Source organism: Lithobates pipiens, unplaced genomic scaffold (assembly GCF_037356315.1).
Source record: "Lithobates pipiens isolate NorthernLeopardFrog02 unplaced genomic scaffold, aLitPip1_a1.2 Scaffold_28, whole genome shotgun sequence".
NCBI lineage: Eukaryota > Metazoa > Chordata > Amphibia > Anura > Ranidae > Lithobates > Lithobates pipiens.
Genome location: NW_027507789.1, coordinates 101,267,803 through 101,288,454, shown reverse-complemented (window position 1 = coordinate 101,288,454; position 20,652 = coordinate 101,267,803). Strand labels below are relative to the sequence as shown.

At 44.0% G+C, this 20,652-nt stretch overlaps 1 protein-coding gene across 1 annotated transcript in view; it reads right to left on the bottom strand.

Moving 5' to 3' along the window:
• LOC143935542 (melanoregulin-like) overlaps window positions 1–18,679 on the bottom strand; it is a 204,442-nt gene extending 185,763 nt beyond the window's left edge. The window contains exon 1 of the mRNA XM_077459489.1: window positions 18,536–18,679. Coding sequence (XP_077315615.1) covers window positions 18,536–18,633 — 98 coding nt within the window. The 5' untranslated portion in view covers window positions 18,634–18,679. The remainder of the gene's footprint in view (window positions 1–18,535) is intronic.
• Window positions 18,680–20,652: the final 1,973 nt, after the last annotated feature.

Sequence of the window (20,652 nt, the reverse complement as noted above, 5' to 3'; positions counted from 1 at the left end):
AATTGATAGCACAGAGGTGGCAGGCAGAGACCCCTCGGTAGTAAATTGGGTGAGGTTAATTACAGAAACAGTATGGAAGGAAAAGGTAGTCTACATAAGGAAAGGAAATCTAAAAATTAAAAAAAAAAGTGGAAACCATGGTTGGATAGGATTGGAAGTAAGGAAGATAAGCGGGAGAAGGGAAGATTGGAGAGGAGAGTAATAAGGAATGGCCCCACAGAAGTATAATAGCTAGAAAAGAGAAGGTGAACTGAACGAGAGAGAGGAAAAAAGAATAAAAGTGAGAGAGATATAAAGAATACACCAGGAGTTAGTATTGGGGGGGAGGGAAAAATAGACAAGGTGCTAGAGGAGATATTAGTAAACTGTGTGAAAATGCCTTTTTTTTATGTTTATTGGATATATATATATAAAGTATGTATTTTGTATAATAATGAAGAAAATGAAGAAAGGTTATATAAAATAAAAAAAAGAAAATACAGTAAGGCTCGGTTCACACAGGGGGCGATGCGAGGCGACACGACTTGCCTCGCCGCGACCTGCCGCGACCTCAGCGGCGACTTGCAAATGACTTCTGTATAGAAGTCAATGCAAGTCGCCCAAGGTCGCCCAAAAGTAGTACAGGAACCTTTTTTCTAAGTCGTGTCGCCTCGCGTCGCCCCCTGTGTGAACCGAGCCTAAGTAGTTGATAGGAAATTTTCCGTTATTTACAACGTTATGGAAACAAAATATTATTATGTATTATTATTATTGATTTTTATATCATTATTAGCTAGCGCACAAGTAGTTTGATTCTTTTGCTTCTGACTATCTACCGCATTTTGGAGGCCCTGGAGCACCAGGACAGTGGAAACACTCACAAAATGACCCCATTTTTGAAAGCAAACACTCCAAGGTATTTTTACAACCAAGAAAGAACATGAAAATGTATTTATTTTTTTACACAAAGTTGTCAATTAATATTTCTAACACACAGCATAGGCATTCTTAGAAAACACCCTTTTTTCTACTCCTCCTGAGTATGGTGATATCACATGTGTGAGACTTTTTTCACAGCCTAGCCATACAGATGGGTGCAAAGTCCAAGGAAGCACCTTCAGGTGTTCTAAGAAGGTAAATTCCACATTCCACATTTTTGATAGAAGCTGGAGAATCAGGACAGTAAATAACTATTTTTTTTGAGAGTAAACACCCCAAGGTATGTTTTAAGAGGCATTTGAGCCTTTTGAAGACTTCATTTTATTGCCACATGTTTTTTGGAAAATGAAAATGAATTTTTTTTTATACAGAGTTGTTGATTTAATAAGATATTTCTCGCACTCAGCATGGGCATACTTAGAATTACACACCAAAAACATTCTGTTGCTCCTCCTGAGAATAGCGATACTGCATGCGCAACACTTTTTCATTGACTGAACTGATTATGTACTGGACATTTTATCTTGTGTATCACACAAATCAACCAATTGTATCAAATCCAATGTACTGTAATGGTCACCTCTATACAAGTGGTCAGGGAATATAGTGTAGTATAGTGTCACCTACAACAGACATGGTTCCTATAAGCCAGGGGTGTCCAAACTTTTTTCAAAGAGGGCCAGATTCGATGAAGTGAACATGTGTGAGGGCCGACCATTTTGCCTGACATTCTTTGAACCATTAAAATTCGGTCATTCGAGCACTCATACCTGGCCCAACAAAAATTCTCGTGCCTTTGTCGCGCTCGTTTGCCTGACACACAGACGAATGCTCTGTTCTTTAGGGATACCGTTAAGTCTTAATGGTACCCCACACATTGGAAACATGGGGTGCTTTTGGTGCAGCGCAATAAAAAAAAAAAAAAAAGCTCTGGGACTTCTTTCCCTGCATTTTTGTGGGTATGGAAGCCCATTGAAATGCATGGGCTGCCCTACACACAGCATGCAGCCATGCAGATGTGAACCAAGGGCTTATTGGAGGGGCAGTAAAACTACATGGTTAAGCTGTTTTTACCACCCCCAACTTCTCCCCCTTTAGCTGCAGAGGGAGCAGCTGGGGGTGTACACATGCTGTGGCTGCAGCTGGAGGTATGCTCAGGGTGAATGGGCCTGCACTGCAACTACCCCGCAACTGTGTAGACTGCACAGTTGCGGTATAGTGATGCTACATTTACGGGCTTAAAACAGGTGGTGAGGAGGCAACATAATGCCTCTTTACCACCTTTCAAATGCCTCTGAAAAGCGATCTGTATATGGATTGCTTTTCAGAGGAGCAGCAATCCTGGCTGCTATCACACACACAAGCAGCACAAAAGCAGTTCTGATGGTACAAGAATGGGGGGGGGGGGGGGGTCTGGATTAAAAGTAACACACATGCATACACATACACACAGACATACACACATACAAACACATGCATACACATACAGACACATGCATATACTTACATACATACAGACACATGCACACACACACATACAGACACATGCACACACATACATACATACAGACATACACGCACATACATACACGCACATACAGACATACATACACACACACACACACACACATACATGCACACAGATACATACAGACACACATGCTGCACACACATACAAACACACATACATGCACACACATACAGACAGACATACACGCACATACATACAGACACACATGCACATATGCATACATACAGACATACATGGACACACACACACATGCAATCATACATGCACAGACACACACACACATGCACACACACACACACAGACACACATGCACATAAAGACACACACACACACATACATACATACATACAGACATGCACACACACACACATTTAGACACACATGCACACACATACATACAGACATGCACAGACACACATACATACAGACACACATACATACAGACACACATGCACACACACACATACACACATGCACACATACATACATACATACATACAGACACACATGCACACACATACAGACATGCACACACACACATACAGACACACATGCACACATACACATACAGACACACATGCACATACATACAGACAGACATGCACACATATACATACAGACACACATGCACACATACAGACACACATACATACATACAGACACACATGCACATAAATAAAGCCTTTTTAAAACGAATCTAGCTTGTAGTACAGTACCTTTCCATTCCATTTCCTCATTCAGCCGGGTACTGCACTGTAGGGGGAAGCAGAGAGCACAGCACACTCCTCTGCACTTTACTTTCACTTTTGAAGCCGACTGAGCTTCACACAGTGCCGGGGATCGGCTCATTTGACAGCCCTGATCCCGCAGCACACCAGGCGGGCCGTTCAAAATCGGACTGCGGGCCGCGATTGGCCCGCGGGCCGGACTTTGGACATGCCTGCTATAAGCCAAGCAAGCCTAGCTTACTGGTATGTGGTTGCTCCCAGGAATGCCATGTTCATTGGCCTGGTGCGGCGCAGGAACACTGTCAGCAGGATGTGCTGATGGGTCAGTTCATGCCGCAGGCAGAGACATAGTCAGCAAACAGACAAAGGATCGGTTCAGACAGTAGGCAGAAGCTGGTTGAAAAACAGGCCAGGGTTAGTATAGGCAGCAGGCAACACTGCACTCATGTGGTGGTGATTAGTGACACTAACTGTTCTGACAGTGATCAGTGACACTGTAACTGGTGCAGAGGTGATTAGGGATACTGAATGGCAGCACTGGTCTGGTTACATTGTACTGCTGTGGCGATGATCAGAGATAATGGCTGACACTTACATACAGCAATATCAGAGCAGCCAGCCATTGTACATGATCACCACCACAGTGGTACATTGTCACCATAGTGACACTGCACTTGCTCTGGTGACAGTATGGCAAACAAAAAAAAATGTATACAATGGGGAAAATAATTATTAGATCCCCTGCAGATTTTGTAAGTGTGCCCACTTACAAAGAAATTAAGGGTCTATAATTTATTTTATAATAGGTGTACTTTAAATGATAGAGAAAGAATATCAACCAAAGATCCAGAAAAAACACGATACAATTGTTATAAATTGAGTTGCAGTTCAGTGAGTAAAATAAGTATTTGATCCCCAAGTAAAATATGACTTATTACTTGATGGAGAAATCCTTGTTGCCAAGCTCAGAGGTAAGGCCGCGTACACACGCGCGGACTGTTCGCCCAACTTTGTCCGTCCAACAGTTTCAGCAAACAGTCCGCTCAAAATTAGCATGGACGGACATGCCCACACACGACGAACGAACAGTTTGCTGAAACCGTGCGCGATGACGTGAACAGCACGTACGACGGGACGAAAAATACGACGTCCTATACACTGCATTATAGCTTTCGGCGTGAAAATCCTTTCTGAGCATGCGCGCAACTTTGTTTGACGAACAAGCCTACACACGAGCGGGCTGTTCGCTGAAACAAGGTTTCAGCGGACAGTTTTTCGGAAATTCCGAAAAACCTTGTCCGTCCAACTGTCCGCTGAAACTGTCCGCTGAAAGCCCACACACGAGCGGACTGTCCGCCCAAACACTGTTCAAAGTTGGGCGAACAGTCCGCCCGTGTGTACGCGGCCTAAGACATTTCTTGTAGTTGGTTACCAGGTTTGCATACACCTCAGGAGGGATTTTGGACCACTCTTCTTTACAGATCTTCTTTAAATCCTTACGGTTTCTTGGCTGTCGTTTGGCAACTTGAAGTTTCAGCTACCTTTATAAATCTTCTCAGGGAATAAGGTCTGGAGACTGGCTAGGCCACTCCATGACCTTAATGTGCTTCTTCCTGAGCCACTCCTTTGCAGGGCTATCTTAATAGCATTGTGGGCCCCTGGGCAAAGTAATGCTATGGGACCCCTTACAAGCCGTCCTAATTTATGCACCTACTCCTAAGAATTAAAGTACAATATTTTCTACTTTCTGCTATGAAACATCAAATTAGAAAAATTTAAAACATGACTTCATAAATGTAGGCCAAAAGGTTTTCTGCTACGTCTTTGGTCTAAAAAATCCCGGAGAGAGCTGTACTCTCTCAGCCCCCCTCACACCTGTACGCTCTCAGCCCCATCACACCTGTATTCTTGCAGCCCCCCTCAAACCTGTATGCTCTCAGCCCCCTAACGCCTGCATGGTCTCATTATCAGCCCCCTTTCAGCCCCCCTAACACCTGTATGGTCTCATTATCAGCCCCCTTTCACACTTGTACGTTCGCAGCCCCCCTAACACCTGTACGGTCTTATCATAAGCCCCCTTCACACCTGAATGCTCGCAGCCCCACTTCACACCTGTACACTCACAGCCACCCTCACACCTGTACAATCTCAGCCCCCCCCCCCCCCCCCAACGCCTGTACGGTCTCAACCTCAGCCCCCTTTCACACTTGTACGTTCACAGCCCCCTCACACCTGTATGCTCTCAGCCCCCCTAAAGCCTGTACGGTCTCATCATCAGCCCCCTTTACACCTGTACGCTTGCAGCCCCCCCCCCCTCACACCTGTACAATATCAGCCCCCCCCCACGCCTGTACAGTCTCATCCTCCCTCACATGTGTATACAGTGTCTTGCAAAAGTTTTCACCCCCTTGGCTTTTTACCTATTTTGTTACATTACAGCCTTTAGTTCAGTGTTTTTTTAATCTGAATTATATGTGATGGATCAGCACATAATAGTCTAAGTTGGTGAAGTAAAATTAGAAAAATATTTTTGGAAAAAAAAGAAAAATATATACATAAAACTATTTTTCAGAAATGAAAAACCGATAATTGGCATGTGCGTATGTATTTACCCCCTTTGTTATGAAGCCCATAAAAAGCTCTGGTGCGACCAATTACCTTCAGAAGTCATATAATTAGTGAAATGATGTCCACCTGTGTGCAATCTAAGTGTTACATGATCTGTAATTACATATATACATCTTTTTGAAAGGCCCCAGAGGCTGCCTCACCTAAGCAAGAGGCACCACTAACCAAACACTGCCATGAAGACCAAGGAACTCTCCAAACAAGTAAGGGACAATGTTTTTAAGAAGTACAAGTCAGGGTTAGGTTATAAGAAAACATCCAAATCTTTGCTGATCCCTAGGAGCACCATCAAATCTATCATAACCAAATGGAAAGAATATGGCACAACAGCAAAACCTGCCAAGAGACGGCCGCACACCAAAACTCAGGCTCGGTTCACACAGGGGCGACTGCGATCCGACTTCAGGTCGCCCCTAGTCGTCTCAGGTCGGACAACATTTAAAAATCAATGTAAGTGAATGAGAGCCGTCTTAATGCACGCTACTGAAGTCGCCTCCGACTTCAAAAGAAGTTCCTGTACTACTTCAATCCGACTTGTAGGCGACTTGTACCCATTGATTTCAATGGAGGTCGCCTCCAAGTCGGATCTCTGTCTATACGGAGGAGACTTTGTCAGAATTATTAGCTCTGAAGGGGGAACTCCACGCCAAATTTCAGAAAAAAAATTGGCGTGGGTTCCCCCTCCGAGAGCATACCAGGCCCTTAGGTCTGGTATGGATTCCAAGGGGAACCCCCTACGCAGAAAAAACAGCATGGGGGTCCCCCCCAGATCCACACCAGAGGCCGGCCAGGAAAGGGGGTGGGGACGAGCGGGCGCCCCCCCACCCCAAAGCGGGCGCCCCCCACCCCATGTTGATGAGGACAAGGGCCTCATCCCGACAACCCTGGCCGTTGGTAGTCAGGGTCTGCGGGCGGGGGGCTTATCTGAATCCGGGAGCCCCCTTTAATAAGGGGGCCCCCGGATACCGGCCCCCCACCCTATGTGAATGAGTATGGGGTACAATGTACCCCTACCCATTCACCTGTAAAATAAAGTACAAAAAAAAACACAACACACAGGATAAAATAGTTTATTGCACAGCTCCGGGGGTCTTCCGTCTTCGGGGGTCTTCTCGCCGGACTCCTCCGCTATCTTCTTATAGCTCTGGCGGCGACGGCAGGGACGACAGAAGACCGGGCCACCGCCTGTAAAAGAGCTATAAGAAGGCGCGGTGGCCCGGCAGAAGAACTGAAGAGGGGGACAAGACCCCCGAAGTCGGAAGAAGAGGCCGCGTCGACGAAGAATGCCGGGCTCCTCCGCTAGCAAAAGAGCTATAAGAAGATAGCGGAGAAGACCCCCGAAGACGGAAGACCCCCGGAGCTGTGCAATAAACTATTTTATCTTGTGTGTTGTGTTTTTTTTGTACTTTATTTTACAGGTGAATGGGTAGGGGCACATTGTACCCCATACTCATTCACATAGGGTGGGGGGCCGGTATCCGGGGGCCCCCTTATTAAAGGGGGCTCCCGGATTCCGATAAGCCCCCCGCCCGCAGACCCCGACAACCAACGGCCAGGGTTGTCGGGAAGAGGCCCTTGTCCTCATCAACATGGGGACAAGGTGCTTTGGGATGGGGGGGCCGCACGCCCCCCCTCCCCCAAGGCACCCCCCCATGTTGAGGGCACGCGGCCTGGTACGGCTCAGGAGGGGGGGGACGCCCGCTCGTCCCCACCCCCTTTCCTGGCCGGCTGGGTAGCGTGCTCGGATAAGGGTCTGGTGTGGATCTGGGGGGGACCCCCACGCAGTTTTTTCGGCGTAGGCGGTTCCCCTTGGAATCCATACCAGACCTAAGGGCCTGGTATGCTCTCGGAGGGGGAATCCACGCCAAATTTTTTTCAGAAATTTGGCGTGGAGTTCCCCCTTCAGAGCTCATTCTCTGATTGGCCACGGCAAAAGTCGCCTGGCCTGGGGCGACTTGTAAGTCGCCCCAGGTCGTGTCTAAAAGTCGTGTTCAAGTCGTCTCCAAGTTGCCTCACAAAGTCGTCCTGAAGTCGTGTCGCCCCTGTGTGAACCGAGCCTCACGGACCGGGCAAGAAGGGCATTAATCAAAGAGGCAGCACAGAGACCTAAGGTAACCCTGGAGCACAGACTGGAATATCTGGACGTAGGACGACAATAAGCCATATGCTCCATAGAGTTGGGTTTTATGGCAGAGTGGCCAGAAGAAAACCATTACTTTCAGCAAAAAACAAAATGGCACATTTTGAGTTTGTGAAAAAGGCATGTGGGAGACTCCCAAAATGTATGGAGGATGGTGCTCTGGTCTGATGAGACTAAAATTGAACTTTTTGGGCATCAAAGAAAATGCTATATCTGGCGCAATCCCAACACATCACCCAAAGAACACCATCCCCGCAGTGAAACATGGTGGTGGCAGCATCATGCTGTGGAGATGTTTTTAAGCAGTCAGGACTGGGAAACTGGTCAGAGTTGAGGTAAAGATGGATGTTGCTAAATACAGGGATGTTCTTGAACAAAACCTGTACCACTCTGTAAGTGATTTAAGGCTAGGACGGAGGTTCACTTTCTAGCAGGACAATGACCCCAAACACACTGCTAAAGCAAAATCTGAGTGATTTAAGGGGAAACATGTAAATGTATTGGAATGGCCTAGTTAAAGCCCAGACCTCGATTCAATAGAAAATCTGTGGTCAGACTTAAAGATTGCTATTCACAAGCGCAAACCATCCAACTTTAAGGAGCTTGAGCAGTTTTGCAAGGAGGAATGGGCAAGAACCCCAGTGGTAAGATGTGGCAAGCTCATAGAGACTTATCCAAAGCGACTTGGAACTATGATAGCCACAAAAGGTGGCTCTACAAAGTATTGACTTTAGCGGGGATTGTTATACACATTGACTTTTTCTGTTATTTTGTCCTATTTGTTGATTGCTTCACAATAAAAAAAAATAAAACATTTTCAAAGTTGTGGGCATGCTCTTTAAATTAACCACTTAACAACCGGCCCATAGCCGAATGACGGCTACAGGGCGGTTGTTTAACTCTGGGAGGCCGTCATATGACGTCCTCCCAGAATTCCGCTATCGCGCGCCCCCTGGGGCACTCGAGAGCATCACGCATCACGGTAAACGGCCGCTCATTGCGGCTGTTTACCACGTGATCGCTCCATCAAATGACGGAGTGATCACTTGTAAACAAACTGGCGTCATGTTATGATGCCGGTTCCTCCCTCCCCCTCTCTGTACCGATCGGTACAGCGGAGGGGGAAGAGATCAGTCTCAGCAGCGCTGTGGGCTGCATCTGCAGTGCCCACATCACTGGTCACCGAAATTTAACCCCTCAATTCCCTGCCATTACTCTGCTATACCCTGCAATGCTCTGCAACACTCTGCAATACCCTGCAACACTCTGCAATGCTCTGCAACACCCGCCAATACCCTGCAACACTCTGCAATGCTCTGCAACACCCGCCAATACCCTGCAACACTCTGCAATGCTCTGCAACCCCTGCCAATACTCTGCAACACTCTGCAATGCTCTGCAACACTCTGCAATGCTCTGCAACTTCCGCCAATACCCTGCAACACTCTGCAACACCCGCCAATACGCTGCAACACTCTGCAATGCTCTGCAACACCCGCCAATACCCTGCAATGTTCTGCAACACAATACTCTGCAACGCCATACTCAGAGATACCCAGCCATACTCGGAGATACCCAGCAATACCCAGCTATAGACATCCCCCCCCTCCCGCCGCTCTCCGGTGCTTCTACCGACTCGCCAATACGATCAAAGCCAGAATCTTTTTTTTTTCAGGCTTCCCAGCCTAGAGGCGAGATGCGGGGTCTTATAGACCCCATATCTCACTGTAAAGAGGACCTGTCATGCCATATTCCTATTACAAGGGATGTTTACATTCCTTGTAATAGGAATAAAAGTGATCAAAAAAATTATTTTTGGGGAAAAAAATGTCAAACTAAAATAAATAAAGTAAAATGAACAATAAAAAAAAATTTTTTTTTCAAAAGCGCCCCTGTCCTGTGCTCGCATGCAGAAGCGAACGCATACGTAAGTCCCACCCACATATGAAAACGCTGTTCAAACCACACATGTGAGGTATCACTGCGAACGTTAGAGCGAGAGCAATAATTCTAGTCCTAGACCTCCTCTGTAACTCAAAACATGTAACCAGTAAAAAAAAAATTAATCGTCGCCTATGGGGATTTTTAAGTAGCGACGTTTGGCGCCATTCCACGAGCGTGTGCAATTTTGTAGAGTGACATGTTAGGTATCTATTTACTCAGCGTAACTTCATCTTTCACATTATGCAAAAATTGGGCTAACTTTACTGTGTTTTTTCTTTTTGTAAGCACAAAACAGTTTTTTTTCCAAAAAAAAGCATTCGAAAAATTGCTGCGCAAATACCGTGCGAGATAAAAAGTTGCAACGACCACCATTGTATTCTCCAGGGTGTTTGCTAAAAAAACATATATATATATATATATATATATATATATATATATATATATAATGTTTTGGGATTCTATGTAATTTTCTAGCAAATAAATGATGATTTTTACATGTAGGAGAGAAATGTCAGAATTGTCCTGAGTGCTCCAGAACGCCTGATGGCGCTCCTTGCATGTTAGGCCTCTGTATGTGGCCACACTGTGTAAAAGTCTCACACATGTGGTATCGCCGTACTCAGGAGTAATAGCAGAATGTGTTTTGGGGTGTAATTTGTGGTATGCATATGCTGTGTGTGAGAAATAAACTGATAATATGACAATTTTGTGAAAAAAAAAAAGTTAAAAAAATCTTGATTTTGCAAAGAATTGTGGGAAAAAATGACAACTTCAAAAAACTCATCATGCCTCCTACTAAATACCTTGGAATGGCTTCTTTCCAAAAAGGGGTCATTTGGGGGGTATTTGTACTTTTCTGGCATGTTAGGGTCTCAAGAATTGAAATAGGCCGTACTTCAGGTGTGATCAATTTTCAGATATTGGCACCATAGCTTGTGGACTCTATAACTTTCACAAAGACCAAATAATATCCACCAATTTGTACTTATTTTTACCAAAGATATGTAGTAGTATAAATTTTGGCCAAAATTTATGAAGAAAAAATTACTAATCTGCTAAATTTTATAACAGAAACAAATTAAAATTCATTTTTTTACAGAATTTTCTGTATTTTTTCTTTTATAGCACAAAAAATAAAAAAACGATCAGTGATTAAATACCACCAAAAGAAAGCTCCATTTGTGTGAAAAAAAAGGACAAAAATTTCATATAGGTCCAGTGTTGCATGACTGAGTAATTGTCATTCAAAATGTAAGAGCACCAAAAGCTGAAAATTGGTCTGGTTATTAAGGGTGTTTAAGTGCCCAGTGGTCAAGTGGTTAAATTATGCAAATCCTCAAACAATCCATGTTAATTCCAGGTTATGAGGCAACAAAACACAAAAATGCCAAGGGGAGTGTGAATACTTTTGCAAGGCACTATACATGACACACACACACATACACAGACACACACACACACACACAGCGGCAAGGATGTGGAAATTGCGGCAAGTATGTGGAATTCCCTTCCACAGGTGGTGTTCTCAGCAGGGAGCATTGATAGTTTCAAAAAACTAATATATAAGCACCTGAACAACCACAACCTACAGGGATATACATTGTTAAGCCTCATACACATGATTGGACTTTATGCAAACTTTCCAGTGGACTTTTGTACAAAGGGCTTTGGCCCTGAACTTGTTAAGCATACACACGATCTGACTGTTTTCAGCCAACTTTCCCTAAATCACATGGTTTTTCTGCTCTTTACCGCCACCTTTGGTCAACTTCTGTATTGTTGTCTGATCTTTTGCATTGGTTCTGAGTATGCGTGTTTGTAAAGTCCGAAGGTATTCTGTACATACGATCGGACTTTGCACCATCAGACTTATGTTGTCGAAAAGTTTGTCTGTCCGCACAGCCATTTGTCCGATGAAAACCAAAAAAGTTTGTCCGATGGAGCGTACACACGGTCGGATGTTGCCTTAAAACAGCTAATTTGCATGTTTGTTGTCAAAAAGTCAGATCGTGTGTATGGGACTTAATACTGACATATAATCACACACATACGTTGGACTTGTGTCTTTTCTCAACCTCGCCAACTATGTAACTATATGTAACTATGTAATACACTTATGGGCAGTCTTGGGAAAATATGGTTTTGGACCTTTTTTTATTGGTTGGATCAAACTGATGTATAAAGCCCCTAGTGCCAAAGTAAGAATTAATAAGGAACACTCTGAAAAAATAGAACTGAGCAGAGGGACAAGGCAGGGATGTCCACTCTCTCCCCTACTCTTTGCTCTTGCAATGGAGCTGTTGGCAACCGCAATCAGGTCAGACCCTGAGATAACAGGGTTTCAAAGGAAAGGGGGCGGGGAGGAGAGAATCGCACTATATGCGGACGATGTTCTCCTTTTTTAAGAAGACACTGGTCAATCTCTTAGAAAGGCAATAAAATTTGTAGAAAATGTTGGTAGATTTACAGGTCTAGTAATAAATTGGGTTGACCCTCCAGATGCTGTGACTGCGCTGGGGATGCCACAAATGGAGGTGGTAGATGCAATGAAATATCTTGGTATATACTTAACAATAGATCTTAACCAGTACATCAATAAAAATATAATTCCATTATTGAATAAATTTAAAAGGAGCTGTGATGTCTGGAGCCGGCTTCCCTTATCGGTGGCAGGCCGGTGTAGTTTGATCAAGATGATATGGATGCCACAATTGTTATATGCCTTGCATAATGCCCCGGTCTGGATATGTAAAAAATGGTTCAAAAAATTCAAAACTCTCTTTCGGGAACTGATTTGGAAAAAGGGCCAGACGAGGATCCGTCTCCAGACGTTACAGCTACCAAAAGAAAGAGGGGGATTGGCGTTACCCCACCCTAGGAATTATTATCTGGCGGCGCAGCTGCAGCATCTGATGGGTTGTGACCCCAAGGGGGGGGGGTAACCTAAGTGGGAGAATAATGCTAACAGGAACACCCCACGAATCGCTGGTGGAGGCGCTAGAGGCAGAGTCCTTTCAGTATAAGAACCCTATAATAAATATGATGAGTAAGGTATGGAGACTAGCAAAAGTACTGATGGGACGTATAGGGATATCAGGATACACACCTTTGTGGGATAATAAAAACTTACAAGAAGTATTACTAATTGGGAAATTTAAGACATGGGAGAGTAAGGGTATAACTAGATTGATTCAACTATATGATGATAGAACCCTGAAGACATTTTCAGATTTAAAAAAAGAATATAATATACCACAAAAGACATTTTATAGATACCTACAGATCCGGCATGCTCTGGCAGTACAGTTTGGTACAAAGATACCCGAGTGGGATAAAACCCCTTTACCCCAAAAGATAACTAAAACTGACAAGGCCAGGGGTTTCATATCTAATATGTATGACCAATTATGTAATGGCTCTGATATAGACCCCAACGCTTATAAAAAGAAGAGAAGATGGGAGGAGGATATAGGGGAAATATTATAGGAACAGTGGAGGAGGATAATGGAGCTGGGGTCACTGATATCAGTCTCCCCGTCACAAAAAGTGTCACATCTGATGCTGGTACATAGGGCTTATTATACCCCTAAGAGGTTGTTTTTGTTTGGAAGGAGAGTAGATGCTAACTGTCCTAGGTGCCAAGGCTATGGAGACCTTATACATATGGTATGGAGGTGCCCAAAGCTTTTCCGTTACTGGGAGGGAGTTGTCAAAACCATAAATAAGATCTTTGGGATGAAACTGGACTTAGACCCTAAATTTTGTATACTGGGATATAGGAGGACCCCGGGAGAACGGAGGAGCACCACATTGGCAGTCATACGTTGTCTGTTCCAAGCGCGAAAATTAATAGCACAGAGATGGCAATCTGAGAAAGCTCCCTTATTGAGTGAATGGACTCAAATGACTAGCGAATTATTGTGGAAGGAGAAGGCAGTATATATACAAAGGGGAAACCTCAGTGGGTTTGAGAAAATATGGAGACCTTGGTTAAATGAGATGGGGTATACACTTGACCAGGGAGGAGATAGGAAAAGGGAAAGAGGAAGGGAAAGTAAGAGGAAGGAGAAGGGAAGAGGAGGAGAAAGGAAGGAGATATGATAAACGATAGAGTGACTAGGGTGGACTAGAGGAAAGAAAGGAAAAGGGAAACAAGAACCATTTAAAACTAAGAGATTAAGAGATAATAACTACCTAGTAATAAAAATATCAGTTTAAAGGTGTAGTAGAAAGAAAAGGGAGTGGGGGGGAGGGGGGGGGGTAAGAAGGTGAAATATATATTTATGTAATGCAGTTAGAGATGAACTAAGGTAGAAGATATGATAGATATTATGTTAGTAATTTTATTGTGATATGATCTCATATTCATTTGTAACAGACTGCTTTTGTATGAAAAAAGAAAAACTGAATAAAGAATACATAAATAAAAAAAACTATGTAATACAGACACACACACACACACACACACACACACATGTACACAGGCACACACAACCCCCCCCCCCCCACTTGTAGAACAGCCCTTAGGCGGTGTTCCTTGTCCCAGCTCTTGTGCAGCACATACAAAGGGTGCACATGCAGGAATTTACCAGAGGTGGCAGCAAAGAGCCCAATGGGAGAGCTCAATGACACACACATTCCAAAAGCCAGCGCAGCCAGGGAGCTCTCCTGCACCCGCCCTGCCTTCTCCCTTCCCTTCCAGACAGCTGAGCCCTTCTAGACGCTCGGGGGCCTCGGGCACCTTACTAGTGTATGAGCTCTGTACCCCTGGCTGCCGGACTGCCTGTGCCCGATAAGCCCGACTCCCTTGCCCCACTGCTACTTCTATTTGTTTGGCTCCGATGGGGCCTCAGGTGAACCTGTGGCCCCTGGGCAGTACCCAGGGGTGCCATTTAGTAAGTTGGCCCTACTCCTTTGTTGCCTTGGCGGTATGTTTTGGATCATTGTCATGCTGGAATACCCATCTACGACCCATCTTCAGTGTTCTGGCTGAGGGAAGAAGGTTCTCAACCAAGATTTTACAGTATATGGCCTTGTCCTTTGGCCCCTCAATGTGGCAAAGATGGGCTGTACCTTTAGCAGAGAAACAGCCCCAAAACATAATGTTTGCCCCTGTGTTTGACTAGGGATGGTGTTCTTAGGGTCATAGTCAGTATTTTTTTCCCCTCCAAACACAGCAAGTCGAGTTAATGCCAAAGAGCATTCTTGAGGAGAGAAACCTTGCGGGCACTGCAGGATTTCAATCCACGGTGGTGTATTGCGTTACCAATGGTTTGTTTGGTGACTGTGGTCCCAACTGCCTTGATATCATTCACAAGTGCCCCCTGTGTAGTTCTGGGATGATCCCTCACTTTTCTCATGATCAGCCTTACTCCATGAGGCAAAATCTTGCATGGCGCTCCAGAGCAAGGGAGATTGATGATTATATTGTATTTCTTCCATTTGCGAATAATCGCTCCTACAGTTGTCTCCTTTTCACCAAGCTTTTTGCTGATGGTCTTGTAGCCCATTCCAGCCTTGTACAGGTTGACATTCTTGTCTCTGACATCCTTTGATAGCTCTTTATTCTTGCCCATGATGATTAGGTTTGAATGAAAGAAAGATTCTGTGGACAAGTGTCTTTCATTCACATAACGAGTTGTCGTTAGAAGAACCTTCTTAAAATTGACAGGACTAAAATGTGGACCACATGAGCACATACTATAGCCAGTCTGTTGGAGCCAGAATTATTGTTGGTTGGTAGGGGATCAAATATTTATTTTATTCGCTGAACTAAAACTCAGTTTATAATATTTGTATTGTGTTTTTTTTCTAGATTTTTGGTTGATATTCTGTCTGTATCATTTAAAATACACCTATACTCCCCTGCAATTGCCACAGGCTGACACAGGTGAGGTCATGTGACCAGACTGGAGCAGCATGAAATTAGGCAAGTAAATGCATTCTACAGTGCCTTGCGAAAGTATTCGGCCCCCTTGAACTTTTCAACCTTTTTCCACATTTCAGGCTTCAAACACAAAGATATAAAAAAAAATTTTTTTGTGAAGAATCACCAACAAGTGGGACACAATTGTGAAGTGGAACGAAATCTATTGGATATTTTAAACTTTTTTAGCAAATAAAAAACTGAAAAGTGGTGTATGCAAAATTATTCGGCCCCTTTACTTTCAGTGCAGCAAACTCACTCCAGAAGTTCAGCGAGGATCTCTGAATGATCCAATGTTGTCCTAAATGACTGATGGTGATAAATAGAATCCACCTGTGTGTAATCAAGTCTCTGTATAAATGCACCTGCTCTGTGATAGTCTCAGGGTTCTGTTGAAAGCGCAGAGAGCATCATGAAGACCAAGGAACACACCAGGCAGGTCCGTAATACTGTAGTGGAGAAGTTTAAAGCCGGATTTGGATACAAAAAGAATTCCCAAGCTTTAAACATCCCAAGGAGCACTGTGCAAGCGATCATTTTGAAATGGAAGGGGTATCAGACCACTGCAAATCTACCAAGACCTGGCCGTCCCTCTAAACTTTCAGCTCAGACAAGAAGAAGACTGATCAGAGATGCAGCCAAGAGGCCCATGATCACTCTGGATGAACTGCAGAGAACTACAGCTGAGGTGGGAAAGTCTGTCCATAGGACAACAATCAGTCATACACTGCACAAATCTGGCCTTTATGGAAGAGTGGCAAGAAGAAAGCCATTTCTCAAAGATATCCATAAAAAGTCTTGTCTAAAGTTTGCCACAAGCCACCTGGGAGACACACCAAACATGTGGAAGAAGGTGCTCTGGTCAGATGAAACCAAAATCAAACTTTTTGCCCACAATGCAAAATGATATGTTTGGCGTAAAAGCAACACAGCTCATCACCCTCAACACACCATCCCCACTGTCGAACATGGTGGTGGCAGCATCATGGTTTGGGCCTCCTTTTCTTCAGCAGGGACAGGGAAGATGGTTAAAATTGAGGGGAAGATGGATGCAGCCAAATACAGGACCATTCTGGATGAAAACCTGTTGGAGTCTGCAAAAGACCTGAAACTGGGATGGAGATTTATCTTCCAACAAGACAATGATCCCAAACATACAGCAAAATCTACAAAGGAATGGTTCACAAATAAACGTATCCAGGTGTTAGAATGGCCAAGTCAAAGTCCAGACCTGAATCCAATCGAGAATCTGTGGAAAGAGCTGAAAACTGCTGTTCACAAACGCTCTCCATCCAACCTCACTGAGCTCGAGCTGTTTTGCAAGGAAGAATGGGCAAGAATTTCAGTCTCTCGATGTGCAAAACTGATAGAGACATACCCCAAGCGACTTGCAGCTGTAATCGCAGCAAAAGGTGGCTCTACAAAGTATTAACGCAAGGGGGCCGAATAATTTTGCACGCCCCACTTTTCATTTTTTTATTAGTTAAAAATGTTTCAAAAATCCAATAGATTTCGTTCCACTTCACAATTGTGTCCCACTTGTTGGTGATTCTTCACAAAAAATAAAAATTTTATATCTTTATGTTTGAAGCCTGAATGTGGCAAAAGGTTGAAAAGTTGAGGCCGAATACTTTCGCAAGGCACTGTACCTAGGTTGGTTAGCATAGGTAAGAAAGCGCTTCCTCTCAATTGTGTTCTTTCCCGATATCATTGGTGTATGAGTTTGGGAAAGCAGAAACCTCCAAAGCAGACTCTATTTTACCCTCATCTGGGCAGTGGTTTATGCACCAGAACATTTCTGTAGTTAGCATAGGTGTTAGGAGGGGGAGGTGACAGTTTTAAGGCTAGTTAGATGTAAGCTGGAATTTCACTTTAAGAGAATGCTACTTGTCTGGCTGTTATGCTGACCCTCAAATTTTTGTATCACTTAGTCAGAGGACCAGACCAGTATACTTGTTTCAGGTCAGTGATCCAAAATGACCGGACCAGCATGACAGAGATATAATTTGCAGAATGATAAATTAGCAAATGAAGCCCCCATATTTCTTTTAGGAAAGGTTAAAAGGCAAACAGTTCTTATTATGATAGATCATGTATGCAAGTTTTTCTAAGAAAGATCAAAATACTTGCCATTAAATTATGCCTGACAAAATAAAAATCCTAAGCACCTGTATAGCTGCGTTGTTTTTTTAAGTGGATAAAAGAAAATGTTGAAGACTTGCAGCAACTAGATTCAGACAGCTGTTTTCCAGAGCTCTTGTAAAACTACAAGGAAGAACTCGCAACACCAACATCACTTTTCCCCTCACCATTATGCAATGTAATAATGGAATTTATGGAGGCTGTTACTACAGACTCTGCTAGTTGCCTTGCTGTTCCAAGTGCCTTTGGTACTTTTTGAGATCCTGACCTGAAAAAGTATTGAGATCAGGAGTTTTGACTTCACGATTACAGGCATTCATTCTTATTGTGGGTCAGTGACTGGAGACAGCCAGGCAATTAGTATTTTTAGAATGAGGACAGTAATGACAGGCCCTGTGTTCCCCTAGGGTTTCCTTTAATAATTGAAAAAGCATATACGTTGACTTGGTCAGTAGTTTTAAAGGCACCAAAAGCCCCCCCCCCCCCCCCCCAGTGGTCAGACTACACAGAAGATTTTTTGATAAGCTGTGAATTTGCTGTTCTGCTGCATATTCCCCTCCTAGGATCCGGATTCTTACCTGATTAAAGGACTCTTCTCTGGCAACTCCTCATTGTAACAGCAGCAGCAGAAGAGGCGATAGAAAGTTCTCTGCCCTGCCATGGTAGTGCGAGGCATGGGAGTGATGGGTTGAGGGTCTTATCGTGGGTGTTGAACAATTAATTCAGTGTAATTGAGATGAAAGAACAAGGGAGTCACATGTATGACTGAGCAACACGGAGCCTGCAGCTAAGAAGCATGACAAGAAGAGGGGTGGCTGAAAAATGCATTTTATCATCATACTGAAGGGAAGTTGGGATATAAATACAGAAAGTTGCTCATTATAAACAGCTTAAGAGAATGCCATTTGTCTGGAATGCCCTATGCACGATGTAGAATACAACCTTTGGATATTTGAAATATATTTACACAGAGCCATTAGTCAGATTCTAGATCTTTATATGTATCTTTTTTTGTTTTTTTATTAGCAAAGGTTAGAAAGCCTGTTCATTGCTAGTATATATGTATTTTTGCAGTCTTAAACCTTCAGGTTATACTACTCAAAAAAAAAAGCCAAACTGTAAGCTAGCCCATGATAACTACTACATGTGTGCTTCCGTTTTGTAGCAAAGCAGTACCATCAGCTCTTCCAACCGTGCTTCCAAAAGGACCCAGAATCCTCTTGGAGCACCTCTTTTATCCTGAGCTCGTCCCGCTTCTCGACCAATCCAGTAGTGACCCCTCAGCCAGCTTGACCCGCCCTGGTCATGCCCCCAACAGTCAGGGCTCTCTCTCCCTAAAGGGCTCATGAGGCCTTCAATAGCACTCCAATGGAAGGTTTTTATGCTGAGTACAAAAATCTAATTTTCTTTCTCGTCCATTGAAGGACACAGAAATTTCTAACCAAATCCAGGGGGGCAGTGGTGATTTGTCCCAGTGCCATTTTAAAACAGCACCTGGACCTAGCAACTCCTCACTTGACAAGAGTGCTGAAATTGCCAACTGGCAGTGACAGCCAGAACCTTGCGCTAATCCCAGGAGCATAAATAATCAGTTGAGAATGTAAACCCAACGCTTCCATTAAATTGTGAGTGAAGTAACATAACAAATGTCATGGCCCACCTTGTTCATTTATAAGTGGCATGAAAAAAATAACAAATCATGCTGTGTGTATATATACACAGGGGGTAAAATAAGTATTAAACATGTCACCATTTTTCTAGTTAAATATATTTCTAAAGGTGCTATTGACATGAAATTTTCACCACATGACAGTAATAACCTATGCAATCCATACATACAAAGAAACCAAAACATAAGTTCAGAAATTAGGTTATGTGTAATAAAATGGAATGACGCAGGGAAAAGTAATTGAAATGTATTTAATACGTTGTAAAAAAATCCTTTGTTGGTAATGACAGCTTCAAGATGCCTCCTGTATGTGGAAATTAGTCGCATGCAATGCTCAGGTGTGATTTTGGCCCATTCTTCTACACAGTCTTTAAATGAATGTTCCGTGGGCCTCTTCTATGAACTCTGATCTTTAGTTCTTCCCATAGATTTTCTATTGGATGCAAGTCAGGTGATTGGCTGGGCCATTCTAGCAGGTTTTTTTTAAACCAGTTGAGAGTTTCCTTGGCTTTGTGTTTAGGATCATTGTCTTGCTGAAATGTCCACCCTTGTCGCATCTTCATCATCCTGAAAGATGGCAGCAGATTTTTATCAAGCATGTCTTTAACTGGTTCCCGACCGATGCACGCTCATGTACGTCGGCAGAATGGCACAGACAGGCAAATGGGCGCTACTGGTTATAAAGTAAGGGAACACCTCCACAGGGTTCCCCTTACCTTTGAGTGGGTGGTGCTGTTATTCCCAGGAGCTCTTGAAGCCTCTGCTTCGGACATTCTCCTGTTGAGGAAGAGTGGTACGAACGTGCCTCCGACAGCTGCCTGTGCAACTTAGAAAGAGAGGCTGCACCAGCCGAACGCTTGGTCCCCTTTCACGAACCGCGTCTGGAACCGGAAGACGCGGATCCAACGAAGATGTCCGCCCCCACCGGAACTGACGTCGCCCGTCATACGGTCCGGCCTCCAGCTCCAAGCCGACTGCAAACACAGGGGGACCTAGGGCATCCTGTTGCAGCACCCCACTGGGCGA